This window comes from Acomys minous, assembly GCF_964271855.1.
Source record: "Acomys minous genome assembly, chromosome: 16".
Lineage (NCBI taxonomy): Eukaryota > Metazoa > Chordata > Mammalia > Rodentia > Muridae > Acomys > Acomys minous.
In genome coordinates this window covers 59072188-59086438 of record NC_140498.1, presented here as the reverse complement: position 1 = coordinate 59086438, position 14251 = coordinate 59072188, and the positions used below count along the sequence as shown (strand labels likewise).

Below are 14251 nucleotides of genomic sequence, written 5' to 3'. Positions count from 1 at the left end.
TCCCTCGCGGGGCAGTGGCGGCGGCGGCAGCGGCGGCGGCGGCGGCGGGCGAGCTAGAGAGAGGGGACAGCGAGAAGAGTTGAGGCAGGGAGGGTGGCTGAGAGACCTGAGAGGGGCTGGGCCGGAGGCCGTCGCTGCCACCATGCAGGAAATCATCGCCAGCGTGGATCACATCAAGTTCGACTTGGAGATCGCCGTGGAGCAGCAGCTCGGGGCGCAGCCGCTGCCCTTCCCCGGCATGGACAGTGAGCTCGGGGCCCAGGGGCGGGACGACGGTGGTCCCGACCGGGGGCTCCCCCAGCCTGCTTCCCGGGACCCGCCCCCCCTACTCTCGCCTGCTTCCTCCTCTTCCGTCCTGGGACGTCCTCGTTGTCACTTGAAGTCGGGAGACTTTTCCTTGGCTCCTTGACCCCCCCCCCACGGACTGTTCCGTGGCAATCCTCGGGATAGCAGGACCGCGTCGGTTGCTCGCGTAATTCTCCCGTGAACGCGTGTTAGCCTGAAGTGGAACTCCTCTTTCCCTACCTGCTGCAACTACGGCAAAGTCTTAGAATGTCCCCCCCCATTGAACTGGGCGGTTAGAAGGGTAGGAGGGGGGCGGTCTCTCACTGCCGAGGACTTCACCGAGCTGACCCTCATACTCCAGGCTTGCTTGAGTCTAACTCCTGGAGAGTCCTTTTTTCCTCTCCAAGTCACCCCCGAGTTGTTAGGAACCCCCCGCCCCGAACAGTGGGCGTTCCGGATTATGCACAAAGCACACCCAAACACCTGTTTTCACAGAGCGATCCTTTACTAAAGGGGGAAGATATGGTGCCGCGGTGTATTTTGAATGGGCGTGTTAATTCGGTGAGCCAACCGGGGCTTTTGATGGCTGGATTTCAGTACTGTCCGATAGCTGGACCTTGGTGGTCAGCCTCAGGGAGAGGAAGTGGCCCAATTAGGGAATAGACCTCGGTGGCTTGCTTTGGGAACGTAATCTAATGTTTTTGTGTTGTTGTTGTTGATGATGATGCTTTAATGGGTTTGTGGGTTTTGTTTGTTTGTTTAGCAAGGCTGAGGGAATGGGGATTGGGGCAAGTTTTGCCAGAACCTGGTTGGCCATGTTCAAGCTGGCCAGAGTCCCTTCACAGGCCCGTGGGGAACCTTTACCCAAGCTCCCTTTGTGGTCTTCTTCCCGTTACGGTTTTCCCGTTATGGTGGAATATCTTACATTTTGCCTTCAATTCAGACATACCTGTCTTCTTTGGCCAGGTCATCCTTGCATGCACATGTCCACTCTTTGGTTTTTTGAGACCGAGTTTCTGTGTGTAGCCTTCGCTGTCCTAGACTCATTTTGTAGACCAGGCTGGCCTCTAACTCACAGCAATCCCCCTGCCTCTACCGCCTGAGTGCTGGGATTAAAGGCATGCGCCACTCTGCCTGGCTTGTTATGTTCTTTGAGAAATATAAATTCTGCCCCGAAGATGTGGTCTTATCCATGCTCCCAACCCCATGACTGGATTTTTGACTTTAGAAAGAAGCAAGTGTATCTTCTAAATAGGTCACAAATACTCTTCGATTGGATTTTTGTTTTTTGCTTTTGAGACTTTTTCTTTGTTTTTGTTTGGTTGGTTGGTTTTGGGTTTTGGTTTTTGGAGACAGGGTTTCTCTGTGTAGCTTTGGCTGTCCTGGACTCGCTTTGTAGACTAGGCTGGCCTCAAACTCACAGTGATCCACCTGCCTCTTTTGAGACAGTTTCATATGGTCCACTGTGGCCTGGAATTCCTTATGTAGCCAAGGATGACCTTGAACTTGCCCCACACTAAGGTCACGTCACCTACAGCTCCACTCCTGGTTTCTGTGGTGCTGGGGATGAGCCCAGAGCTTTGAGCATGCTTATCAAGCACTCTGCCAACTGAGCTGTATCTCCAGCCTTTGCTTTTTCTTTCTTTACTTGTGCTTGGTTTTGTGTTTTGAGACAGTCTGGCTGAATAGCCAAGGCTGGCCTAGAGTGTACTCTGTAGCCCATGCTTTTCTTGAATTTAAAAGTATTCCTGCCTCAGTCTCCTCCCAGGTACTGGGATCCCCAGTTTGCACCATCATGCCCAGCAACATCTCTACCACCCTAACCCTGGCCTAGTGAACCTGCCTGCTTCAGTGACGCCGCTGAGTCTCTAGGAAGTTAGCAGGAGGCGGTACCTGAGTGGGCTTAATAAAGGCCAGTCCGGGGCAGCCAAGGCTATGCAGCGAAGCAGTGTCTTGAAAACTGAAAGAAAGGAATGCATCAGTGCTTTTTGTTTTTTCAGTTTGTTATTTTCTAAAAAGCGTGCTGATGAACCAGTGAGAACTAGTTATGTTTGCTCGGCAGTCGCAGCTGGTGACCACCGGCTGCCACCACATTCTGGCTGTAGAGTGCCTGCTCCTTTGTACTTCCACGTGGACATTGCACATTGAGGCCTGCTTGGTCTTGGCTTACATTCTTCCATTAGGCTAGTGTCTAGAGGCGCCTGCCTGCTCTAGATGCTCCCTGCTCGGCCTCGCCATTCTTGCCCTCCCTCCGTCTCATGCTAATGCACCTGTAAATTACCCCCCCTGGGAGGTCTGAGCTAGGGGTAATTAACTTCTATGATCTTGTGTTCCTTCTTGCCTGCTCCACCCATTCTTAAATGTCTCAGGCTTTCAAGAGGTTCTCTTCTAGAATGTTCCACCGTTTAGGTTACATTTCACAGGTTTGACTGAAACAAATGGCTTTTGCTTTTTTGACAGGGTCTCACTGTGTAGCCCTAGCTGGCCCAGAGCTCAATATATAGACCAGGGTAGCCTAAAACTCAGAGGGGCACCTGCTTCTGCCTGTTGAATGCTGGGCTATGCCACCATGCCAGGCATGGGCTTTGTAGTTTTGTTTTGTTTTGCCATCTTTCTGCTCCCCAGGTTAATGGTCATAAGTGCCTCCATTGGTACCTAGCTTTGGTTGGTAAACAGCTCTTTCTTTTTACAGAGTCGGGAGCTGCTGTCTGTGAATTCTTTCTGAAAGCTGCGTGTGGCAAAGGTAAGATCCCTTGACTTCCTCACGTCCTTCCTGCAGTACCCTGTCCCTACTTTGCCCCTCGCAGATTTACAGGAATCAGCTTGTATTGCTGTCTGTAGAATAGCTGTCCATAATGAAGCTGGGGCTTGCACAGTCTAGGAGGACTAGAGACACAGCGTGAGGCTGCCTTCTTGTGTCATTTTTCCTCCTCAGATATGGACAAATGGGGCATAGAGGCTTCCGGGAACTTCTCGTGGTCCCAGGATTACATGTGGCCATACTCAGTATCTAAATAGAGACCTTTTTAAAAGTTCAGTGCATGCAAGCTCACTGTGCCTCGGTGGCTTCTTTATCAAAGGCTGCTTTCTTCTGGGTCCTTGCTGACACTAAGCAGGCCTCAACTGAGGGAATGTGCGCCTCGCTATCTAGCCATGGGTTCATAGGTGTCTGTGGGCAGGCCCTTGCTTGTCCTGCATACATCTAGGGAGCACAAACCCAGAGCAAAGGGATGGTTGGGATGGATGGGCTGGTCCGGTGAGTCTAGCTCCACAGTGCTGAAGACCTTGGAGGTGGATCAGCTTGACTTGATGGTTTCTGGTCAGGACATCCCTGGGTCCTGGGCTCAGTCCCACGTTTCCTCAGCTAGTCTGCCCTCTGACGGTTAGGTGGCCTGGGCTTCCTTTTGAGTCCATTTTTAAAATGTTTTACTAGCAAGACTAAGAATCCTAAAGGGAGCCCCAGTCTCCCAGATAACGTGTGTCATGCACTACGGGGCTCCCAAAATTCCCCCAGGAACATGACCACCCACCTTCTGCTACAAAGCCACCCCTTAACTCGCGGCACTGTAGCTGTCCCATAGCTGCTAGCCACACACATGTGCTGACCAATTAAGAGCTTTTAAAATACAGTTCCTCAGTCATACGGCTGCTAATTCAAGTGCTTCCAAGCCACATGAGGCTAGTGGCTGTTACACTGCACAGCAAAGCTACAGAGCGCCTCTTTGCACTGTGCCCGAAAGTTCTTCTGGGCAGAGGGCGTCTTATCTGGCTTATTCCAGCCTTATTCCCAGCAGACCTTCCAGCAGTCCTGGCAAAGCTATCAGTTAGATGTGAGCCATCCCCCGAGGATGGCCCTGTCTGCTGCAGAAGGACACTGCTCCTGTTTGTGTTTGTCTCATCTGTCCTGTCATAAAGCTGATTGTAATCTTGAGGCTGTGGGGCACTTTTAATAGGATGCGGCCTGCATGGAGTCTAGGGCTCGGCTAATGGCCTTCATTAGCCTATGCGGCTTACTCCTTTACTACCCTCCAATTTTTTATTTCTAATACCTGTGCTTGTTTGTTTAAGAAAACAATTCAGGGGGTTTGGGGGGGGGCTGGAGAGATGGCTCAGTGGTTAAGAGCACTGCTCTTCCAGAGGTCCTGAGTTCAATTCCCAGCAACCACATGGTGGCTCACAACCATCTATAATGTGATCTGATCATACTGTATACATAATAAATAAATCTTAAAAAGAAAGAAAGAAAGAAAGAAAACAATTCACACACACAAACATGGACATACCCCAACTCAAGGCTTATGTATCTATTTTATACAAGAGTTTGTGAGATTATGACATTTTAGTGTTTTGTTTTGAGACAGGGCCTCAATGTGTACTCTTGGCTGTCTGGAACTCACTGTATGGACCAGGGTGGCCTTAAACTCACAGAGATCTGCTGCCTTTGTCTCTTGGCCTTGCTGTGTACCGCCCTGGCTGTTCTGCAACTCACCGTGTAGACCAGGTGGCCTTAAACTCAGAGATCGCTGTCTTTGTCCCTTGAGTACTGGGATTAAAAGTATATGCCACCCTGCCCAGCAATAGTCCAGTTGTGTTTTTCCAAAATACTTTAAACTCAATTATGTTGCTGTCAAGTTTTAAAGTGGGGCTGAAAAGATAGAGCAGTTGTGCTCTTCCAGACGACAGGAGTTCAGTTCCCAACACCCACATGGCAATTTACAATGCTCTATAACTTCAGCTTGAGGGGGTCTGAACCACCCCACCCCCTTTTCTGGCCTTTGCAGACACCATGGACACATATGGTACACAGGCAAAACGTCTGTTTGCTGCTGTTCTGCTTAAATCCACATTGCCTTATCCACAGATACCTCTTCTGGCTTCACGTGGTTCAGGATGGCAGCTCCAGCTCTGCCTAGGTCCATGTCACCTGAGCCTGCATTTCATCTGAGCCTGTGCCTTTCTTCACTCTTCTGGCAGGGGGCATGTGCCCATTCCGTCACATTAGTGGTGAGAAGACAGTTGTGTGCAAACACTGGCTAAGAGGACTGTGCAAGAAAGGGGACCAGTGCGAGTTCTTGCACGAGTACGACATGACCAAGATGCCTGAGTGCTACTTTTACTCCAAGTTCGGTAAGGCACATGGAACCTTGGGAGGCATAAGCCCCAGGGGCCTAAGTGGTTGCTCAGGGGCCTCTGCATCTCTGTTTCTCTCATCTCTCCAGCGTTTGTGCAGAGTCCGGCAGTCTGAGCTGCTCTTGAGTCCAGGGTGTTACTGCTCTCTGTGGTGTTTCAAGGTTTGGAGCACTGCAGGATGTTGAGACTAGTAAGGGTCCTAGGGGCAATGTCTCTGCTGAAATCCACCTCTGGCATGATCACTGATCGCTGAGTTTCTTCTCTCTGGGAGTGTGATCCTGGACAGTAGCATGGCTATCCCAGCAGGCCTCAGTACATAAGTCTGGGGCTGTCTTCTGGTGAGAGTGAGCCTACACTTCCCACCAAACTAAGACACTTTTGGGCTCTGGCTAGAGATCATGAGGGCGGGGATGGGGGTGGGGGTGCAGAATGTAGTCCCCAGGGGAAGTTCTGATCGTCGGCCCACTGCCAAACAGAAGGTTAGACTGCTTTCAGAGGCCTTGTGGTGAGCTTTCAGAAAGCACTGTTACTAGAGCTGTTGGCTGTGTCAGCATCCTGACAGACTTGGTTTTGAGACTGGGTCTTGCTCTATGGCCTATATTGGCCTCTCAGTTACTATGTAGCTCTGGCTTGTCTTGCTGCTCCACTCAGTTTCCCCGAGAGTTGGGCTATCAGGTGGGAGCCACAGTGCTTCTTAGTTTCTCTTTATGACGTTTATTACTATTGGTGAGAACTGTTGCTTGTCTTTTATTTTGTTTGTTTGATAGTTTTTGAAATAGTATAAGCTGATAGGTCAAAACAGGGGACAGAAATAGGATGTAGAGCCGGGCGTGATGGTGCACACCTTTAATCCCAGCACTCAGAGGCAGGCAGATCGCTGTGAGTTAGAGGCCACCCTGGTCTACAAAGTGAGTCCAGGATAGTCAGGGCTACACAGAGAAACGCTGCCTTGAAAAAAAAAGAAAAGAAAGAAAGAAAAAGAAAAAAATGGTATGCAGGCTTCCTAGCTCCTGGCTTTCTCAAGCTTGTCCTATCTGCCACATCCACACACTACCATCTCTCACCCTGTCAACATGGCAGCATGGGGATGGGCTGTCTTGAAGTGTCCCTCTTTTCTGCGGACATCCATAGAGCAAGTGTGCTCCCGTGTCTCTGGCCCCTTTGCTTGCCTGCCCCTGGTAGAGCAATCTGCCTCGTGCAGATGCTAACAGGGAGGCCACGCGCTTGTGTTGAGGATCCTCTTGCTCTAGGTATTAAAGGGACAGACCTTTCCTTGCCTGCTAGAGTTTTCCGGTCATGTAGTTAACACAACTAGGGAGATAATAGAGAAGTGGTTATGAAAATACTGTGAAAGAAATGAATGGAAGTTAAGATACACCCCAGAATATGCTTGAGCAGTAATCTGGGAAGGTCCCAGAGGGAAGCTCTGAGCTGGAGGCTAAGAAGGGGCCAGTAGTGGTTGAGGATTCACCTTGGGCTGCAGGGAAGCCATGGTGGCTAGGTGAGGGGCACTGGGTCTATAAGCAAACAAGGTGGCTGGGCATTGCTCTGCACTGTAGGTCGCACGTGTTAGCACTGGTACAGAGAATAGCCCAGAGGTGCATCCTTATGCTAGGGGTCCCGCCAACCTGCTGTCCTGAGCTACTGGTCCACACATGTTATCATCAGGAGGGCTTACCTGTGTCACCACAGACACCCAGCCTTGAACTCCCAAATGTTTCTCCTAAAAGGTAGTCTTCAGACCTTGTGTGCCCCAGCTCATAGATGTGAAGAGTCGGCAGAATAGAGATGTCCTGGTCTCAGTGGATGTACTCTTAGACGTCTGGTCCTCCATCACCTTGGGATGCCCCAGGCCAAGGAGCACTGGTACCCTCCCAGCAGCAGTGATGTGTGTGCAGGCAGGCCTTGTCACAGCCCCAAGACTGCCCTTGCCTAATGCATGTACAAGCTGGTCCTGGACCCGGGAGAGAGTCCCAGCCCGATTTCATGAAGCCATGTGTACACGTTTCCTGCAGGGGAATGCAGCAACAAGGAGTGCCCGTTCCTGCACATCGACCCTGAGTCCAAGATCAAGGACTGCCCTTGGTATGACCGCGGCTTCTGTAAGCACGGTAGGTGACAGGAGGCCTCGTCCGGCCCACCTGATGCCCCAACACTAGATCCTCTTGGGACATCACTTCTACCCTGCTGTGGCCAGTGAGGCTTTTGGTTTATTCGTTTGTTTTCCTTATGACAAGGTCTCATTGTCTAGCCCAAGCTTGCTCTAAACTGAGTCCTCTTCTGTCAGACTCCCAAGTACAGGGATTTCCGGAGGGTGGCAGCATACCTAGCTGTGGGACATTTCCCACCGCTTCAGTTCCCTCAAGCCTCCCAAAGAGGCCGTGAACATGCTATTCTTGCTTGCACTTTTGATGAGTTCAGCATGGAGAGGCTGGGGAGCTGCATACTGTCCCGTGTCCCCGTCCCCGTCCCCATCTCCATGCCCCACTCACACCTGTGAATAAGACAGGAAGCCAATATTTGAAGCCATAGTCTGGCTCTCCGTAGTTCAGGCAGTCCGAGCAGGGCTCTGACTGGTAGTGGGACACTTCAGCAGTGCCTTGCTGAAAGGATGTCTGACCTGAATGTGGGCCTTTGCAGGTCCCCTGTGCAGGCATCGGCACACTCGGAGAGTCATTTGTGTGAATTACCTTGTTGGATTTTGCCCTGAAGGACCCTCGTGTAAATTCATGCAGTGAGTATCCTGCTGCCATCTGGGTGCTTCCTAGGTGCAGCTGGGCTTGAGTCTCTGGGTGGTTTCGACCCTAGGGTCTGGGTACCGCTGGGAGGTTCAGAGGAGCCACTGCTATGGCGGCGGCGGCGGCTGCTGCTTCTAGAGCCCAAAGGCAGCGCTGCCTGGCCCAGCATTTAGCCTCCTATGAGCTGTGGGCCATTGGGGGGAATCTGGTGAAAGCTATGGGCACTGTTTTCCGGAACAGCTCTCATACAATACCCCTGCATGCCCTTTAGGGAATTAGGTCATCTGTGTTGCCCTGAACTTGGTGTTCCATATGCAATAGTTCATGGCCCACAGTCAGGTAAAAGAGAGAGAACGATCTTTTCCCACATACCAGCCCTATGGTTCAGGGCGTAATCATTGGTATTGGTAGCTGATGGTGCCTGGTCAAGTGCAAAGCCATTTGGACCTCTGGAGCTGGGCTCTTATCCCACAGGAGTAGCTCTTGTCCCTCTAGGTCCATAGCCTTGACCTTGCTTGGTAGTTGTGAAGTAGGTTTCTATCTGGAGTGACATGGACTGCAGAGCCTTCTTGCCCACTGCTGCTTTGGGCCACAGTCCCCAGCCTGCAGTAGTTGTGCGGTTCCTGCCTTACTGGAAGGCAGGTGGCCAATGCTGGCCTGGGTCCTGCTCCTAGATGAAAACCTGCAGGCCTGCATCTCTCCGGTCAAGGGATGTCCGCTTGCAGGTGGGCATGTCACTGGGTGCTTCTGTGACACTCCCCAAGTGGGCTGCATGGGGGTTCCTTGCATGCCTCGCCTCCTACACAGCAAAGGTACCAGGACAGCCATGCTTTGTTTTAGAGCAGCAATGCCCAAAGGCTCCACCATTGGCTCTTTTGTGCCAGTTCCACCCTCTGCCTCAAAGTTTGGTCTGCTTTTGGTTTGCTTAGAGCGTAAGTGTGGTTTTTCCAAACAGCATCTGGCCTATCTCCTCTCATGCCCTGTCTTCCTTTCTGGCCAGCCCTCGATTTGAACTGCCCATGGGAACCACTGAGCAACCCCCACTACCGCAGCAGACGCAGCCTCCAACAAAGGTATCGTACCCTGGTTCCTCCCTGGCCACATTTGCCTGCAGAGACGGTCTCATCACCCAGTCAGTGTGAGGTCTACTGTAGACCCCACTGAGGACATTGTGAGCCCAGCAGAGGGGGAGGCAGGAGGAAGGGCTGTGCCCTTTCACTCTGGCATAACAATCAGAGCAAAGCAGCTTGCGTGTTTTAGAGATGGAGGGCAGTGAGCCCCAGAGCTTGGGGGATGGGTCCATGTGGCAGAGTCACTGTGAATGTGGGTCTGTGCGGGCGTGGCCCTGTGGCGGTGGCCTTGGGAGCTGGGAGCAAGGGCAGGGGGCCGGGCCAGTGTTGGCTGCTCTTGCTTCTGAGCCAGAACCTTCCCATAAGATGAAGGGAACCCAGACTACCAGAGGAAGGCATTTACCTGAGGGGATTCTGCCAAGTAGTTGCAGAAGTAGGAGCAAGACCACGGTTGCCAGCGCGGCTCCCATGGGGATTACCTCCACAAACAGGAGTAAGGACTAGCCAGCCCACAATCCAGCCAGTGTGTCCCCCTACGAACAAGGAAAGGGGGATGCCACGGACAAATGGGGAAGTACTGCAGTGCTCAGACCAGGGGCACCCTGGCATTGCTGATGGGAGTCGGGCATTGGGCCCAGAGAAGAGCTGGGCTCTGCATAAGCTCTCTGCCATCCTGAAACCTCGCTTTGCTTGACTGGCTTTAAAATTGGGTACCACATTCCCTTTCAGTCCTTCTCAGTGCCAGAGTCTTACGGGCCTGCACAGACACCCCCACACACACACCCTCAAGAGATGGTGGCACCAAGCAAGTCAGATTTCCTAAAAAACAAACAAACAAACAAACAAAAACCAGCCAGTCCCTGGCCCAGGTGCAGCTGATAGCCTAGGGGTTCTTAGCTCTCCCTGAATATTTCCTGGGTCAGACCAAGATTCCCATCTGGCTGGAGGTGGCTGGCTCTAGAATCTAAGAGCCCCACCCCTCTTTCCATGTGACTCCCTAGAGGAGGGCCCTCTCAGACCCTAGACTGCAGGCCAGCATGTCAGGCTCCAACTGTTTTTCTGTGACTGTTGCTCGCCGTGTAGGCTGCTAAACATCTGGCTGAACCAAGCGTTCATCCTGACCTGAAGCTAGAACCTCAGAAACAAAAGTAAGGCCTGATGACGCCCTCACCCCACTGCCCAGAGACTTCCTCTTGTCTCGTCCATGTTTTCTTTTCCTCTTAGTTCTCGTTTTTGTGTGTCTGCATGGTGTTTTTCGGACAGCAGCCCCTGCCATCATCACCAGAACTTTCTTTTCGGCCCACTCTCCTGGGCAGGTCACTGCGGAAGCCGTCTCCCTGCTGTCATGCAGGAGAGGCCCCGTCCTCTTTTTTTTCCTGTCCCCATTGGTAGTCCTCGTGCACGTGTTTTCCGCAGTAAAACCGTGTTGTGTAACTCTTTCCAGCAAAGTAACAATCCGCCATTACAAAGGTCGTCCTCCTTGATCCAGTTAACGAGTCAGAACTCTTCTCCCAATCAGCAGAGAGCCCCGCAGGTCATTGGGGTCATGCAGAGTCAAAACAGCAGTGCAGGCAACCGTGGACCCCGGCCGCTGGAGCAAGTCACTTGCTACAAGGTGAGTCCTGGGGATAGGGGCGGGGGAGCTTGGGAGACAGGGCAGGGTCTTGAGTCAGTGGTCATTCCCTCATTCCACAGATCTGTGGGTATTTTTGAACAACATAAACAGTTTTGTTATTGCTGAAAGTAAAGGTAGGCCACTGTGGTGGGCTAGTCACCACACTACTTCCTGTACGATGGTACCACATTCTGTTGAATGAGAATTTTTCAAGAAGGGTAGAAGAACAAAATGGAAATTCTCTAGGATAGAGTGATGCTCAGAGCAGCACATGTGTCCGCACCAAAGGAACATGACAAAGCTTTGGTCCCAACTGGCAGGAACAGTATTAGGAGCACACCCTAGCCTATACTAGGAAACCCTTTAGTGACAGGCAGAGTCTCGGGAGAACTTGTGCTTATATCTGTAGTGAGATCTGAAACGTTCAAAGCTTGAAGGTGTGCCACTGCCACCTCACAGTATCAGCTCAGTGGGTAAGACATTTGATGTCATCGTGAGCGTCTGTAGAAATACCAGGCAAGCACGGCAGCCTGCCTGTAATTCCAACTACTAGTAGAGACAAGCTCCCTAGAGCTCAGTAAGCCAATCAGTGAGCTCAGGGTTCTGTTGAGACCCTACCTCAGTAAAGTAGAGAAAAGGAACGCCATGGCATGTTGAGGCCTCCACGCATGAGCAAGCACAAGCATGCCCACACTCTAGAGCAAGCCTAGTTCACGGCATGAAGTCTGATCTTTTTCACTGGCTACATAACCACAGCTTATTTCACCAGAGCTATTAAAGACAAATATATCTGGCTTTTGTCAGTAGCGCTGATTTGAGCACGTGGATGTTTGTTGTCTGATGTCCACTGGCATCTGCTTTTTGCTAGCAGTTCTAAACTATAAGGTGCTTTGGTAAGGCATGGCCTAGGGCAGTGCCACATAACCAGGCATTCTCTAAAACCTGCTCTGTCCCAAAGTTTGTGTCCCCCAGGGAAGGGAAGGCAGTGCTTAAGGAAAACTCAAAGGAAAGTGTGCAAGGGAGCACGTGGAGCTGGGGAGTCGGCTTTCCTGGTAATTTTTGAAAGATGGCATCCTAAAACGGCTTAGCTGGCCTCTTGCTCCAGTGCTAGGCAGCAGTGCCTTATCCTGAGACCCTAAAAAGGTGGGGCTAGGGACACTGACTACTGCCACCATAGTAGACACGGTTGGGGTCAGCTCTGGAGACAAGGAGGCGCTGGTCCTGGAGGTCGGGCTTCCTGGTTCCTTCGGGTGGTCACATAGCCCAAGGCTTTATTGGCTGCTATCTAAACCATTCACCTGGGTTGGTGGGTATTGTAGCACATGCCTTAAAGCTCAGTACATAGGAGCCAGAGGCAGACAGATGTATGAGTTCAAGACCAGCCAGGTCTACTGTGAGAAAAAGGTGCTTGTTACTGACAGGTCACTAAGGAAGGCGGAACTGAGTTGGGCCTGATGGAGAATTAGCACTGAGTTGTGGCCCCTTGCAATGTCCTCGCCATCTGCTCAGTGCTAGGCCAAGGCTGCTATCCACTTCTGGAGAACTGCCTTTTGTGGTGGTACAAGAACAGGCAATACGGGAAGGCCGAGTTGGGATCAGTGATAGCTCTGTCAGGTGACACTATCAGCTCTACTCCTCCAGGTCAAAGGATTGTCAGATTGCTCTGTCCTCAGATAGCATAGAAATGTATGCAAGATCCAAGAGGGAAAGCTTCAGGCATACCCCACCCGCAGTGCTCTCAGCAATGGCTCCCTGAATTGGGGCAGGAGCCTGGTGGTCCAGTTGGTTCCTCCTGTCTTCTCTAGGAACCCCAGACATTGGCTCAGAGGTAAGGGGATTGGCCAGCCCTGTGGAGGGGCAGGTGGGGAGCTCTTCCATGCTGTGGAAGCCCCTGCTGGGCAGGCCTGGGCCCAGCGCAGGAGTGGTGGGTGCGGAGCTGCTCCGTGTCAACCCCTGCCTTTTCGGAGCCTCCTCACAAGCTAGTCTATGGTGGTGCTGCCTCGGTTCGCATCTGAACTCTCATGTGCTGTTTCTGTTTCTTCTTTTCCTTTCCTCCCCTTCCTGTTTCCAGTGTGGTGAAAAAGGACACTACGCTAACAGATGTACCAAAGGGCATTTGGCCTTTCTCAGTGGACAGTGACGGCAGCTGGAATCAGTGTGGAGCACCAAGGGCCCTGCTGTTGGGAGCATGCACTTAGCTGCTGACTGTAGTGCTGGCAAGATGCTGGCTGCAGGCACACCTGCCAGGGTTCATTTTCAGGGGCCATGTTTATCCTTTCATTTTGCTGTTTTGTTTTGTTTTTTTTTTGTTTTTGTTTTTTACAAGAAGGAACATGTGCTTCAGTTAGGTCCCCTGAGCCCGAGTTTGCCTGGACATCAGTGCCTCATTTTTTGAACTTCCTGCACACTGTCCTCTTGGGGAGAGAGAAGCTGGTAAGGGCAGTGCCTGGTCCTGGGTAGAAGATGGCCAGCAGGCCCCCTCAGGGCTTCTTTAAACACCAGCACCTAGAGAGGATGGGTGGTTCATACAGGGCTGTGGCCAGGTCAGCCTGCTTTCTCTGTGTCCTGCTGAAGCCTGAAGCTGTGCCTATGAATGTGATTTGAACAAGGGAGCCCTTCCTGACAGACCTGGAGCACCCACTGCTTTCCTGGTCTGGCCCCGTTGTGGGAGAGGTGCCAGCTCCCCAGGGCTGAGCCACTTTTCTAGGCCTGCTTTGTTGTGGAGCACCAACCTAACAGCGCTTCAAGCACACCCTCAGCCAGTGCTGCAAACCACCTTTAAATAGTTGATCCAGTGCCTACCTCCTGCCAAGCAAGCTCTTTGCTGTCACTCAAACACCTGTGGCATGCAGAGGCCACCCATCCTTGAGCCTAGAAAATGTGAATCCATCACCTGCAAACCTACTGGGCGAGTGGGCCTATCCAAGCTCAGTTACAAGAATACTTTTTCTGAAGTTGATTAAAAAGCTTGGTTTTGGCCTGTGCTTCATTACTTAAGGGACTCCTGAGGAACTCTTACAAAGAGAAGTGACCACTGCTGGGGAGGGACTGGGCATCCGTCTCATGTTACAGGCCTAGCTCTAACCCTAGGCTCCATGCAGTCTCCCCAGGGAACCTTGAATCCTGAAGAGGAGGGAATGGGAGTGCTGCAGGAACAATGGTGCGCTTGCTTCAGGCAGGCCAGTACCATCCCCAAGGTCAGCCCTAGCCATTTTACCAGTGTGCTGGTAGACAGTCATGCAGCAAGCGACTGGGAAAGCGTTCAGGCCTTCCCCAGTTCCTCTGCCTTGTCAAGAGTGGGCTGAGTGCCTGGGTTGTGTCCCTAGCACCTGCATGGCAGCTCATAATGGTGACTCCAGTCCCGAGGGATCTGATAAGCTCCCATCTTTGTGGGTATCAGGCACACACATTCA

General features: G+C 51.9%; 1 protein-coding gene across 3 annotated transcripts; it reads left to right on the top strand.

Moving 5' to 3' along the window:
• Positions 1-27: 27 nt before the first annotated feature.
• On the top strand, positions 28-13815 carry CPSF4 (cleavage and polyadenylation specific factor 4). 3 transcript variants are annotated; one of them, XM_084761825.1, is made up of 8 exons: positions 28-245; positions 2978-3028; positions 5260-5412; positions 7431-7526; positions 8056-8149; positions 9154-9226; positions 10668-10838; positions 12910-13815. In XM_084761825.1, the coding sequence occupies exons 1-8, from the start codon at positions 143-145 to the stop codon at positions 12976-12978; spliced, it is 810 nt and encodes a 269-aa protein (XP_084617951.1). In that variant the 5' UTR covers positions 28-142; the 3' UTR covers positions 12979-13815. The 3 variants fall into 3 exon arrangements, with proteins under 3 accessions (XP_084617951.1, XP_084617953.1, XP_084617952.1); XM_084761827.1 differs by having other exon boundaries at positions 32-245; positions 10746-10838; XM_084761826.1 differs by having other exon boundaries at positions 32-245; positions 10743-10838.
• The last annotated feature ends 436 nt before the right edge of the window (positions 13816-14251 follow it).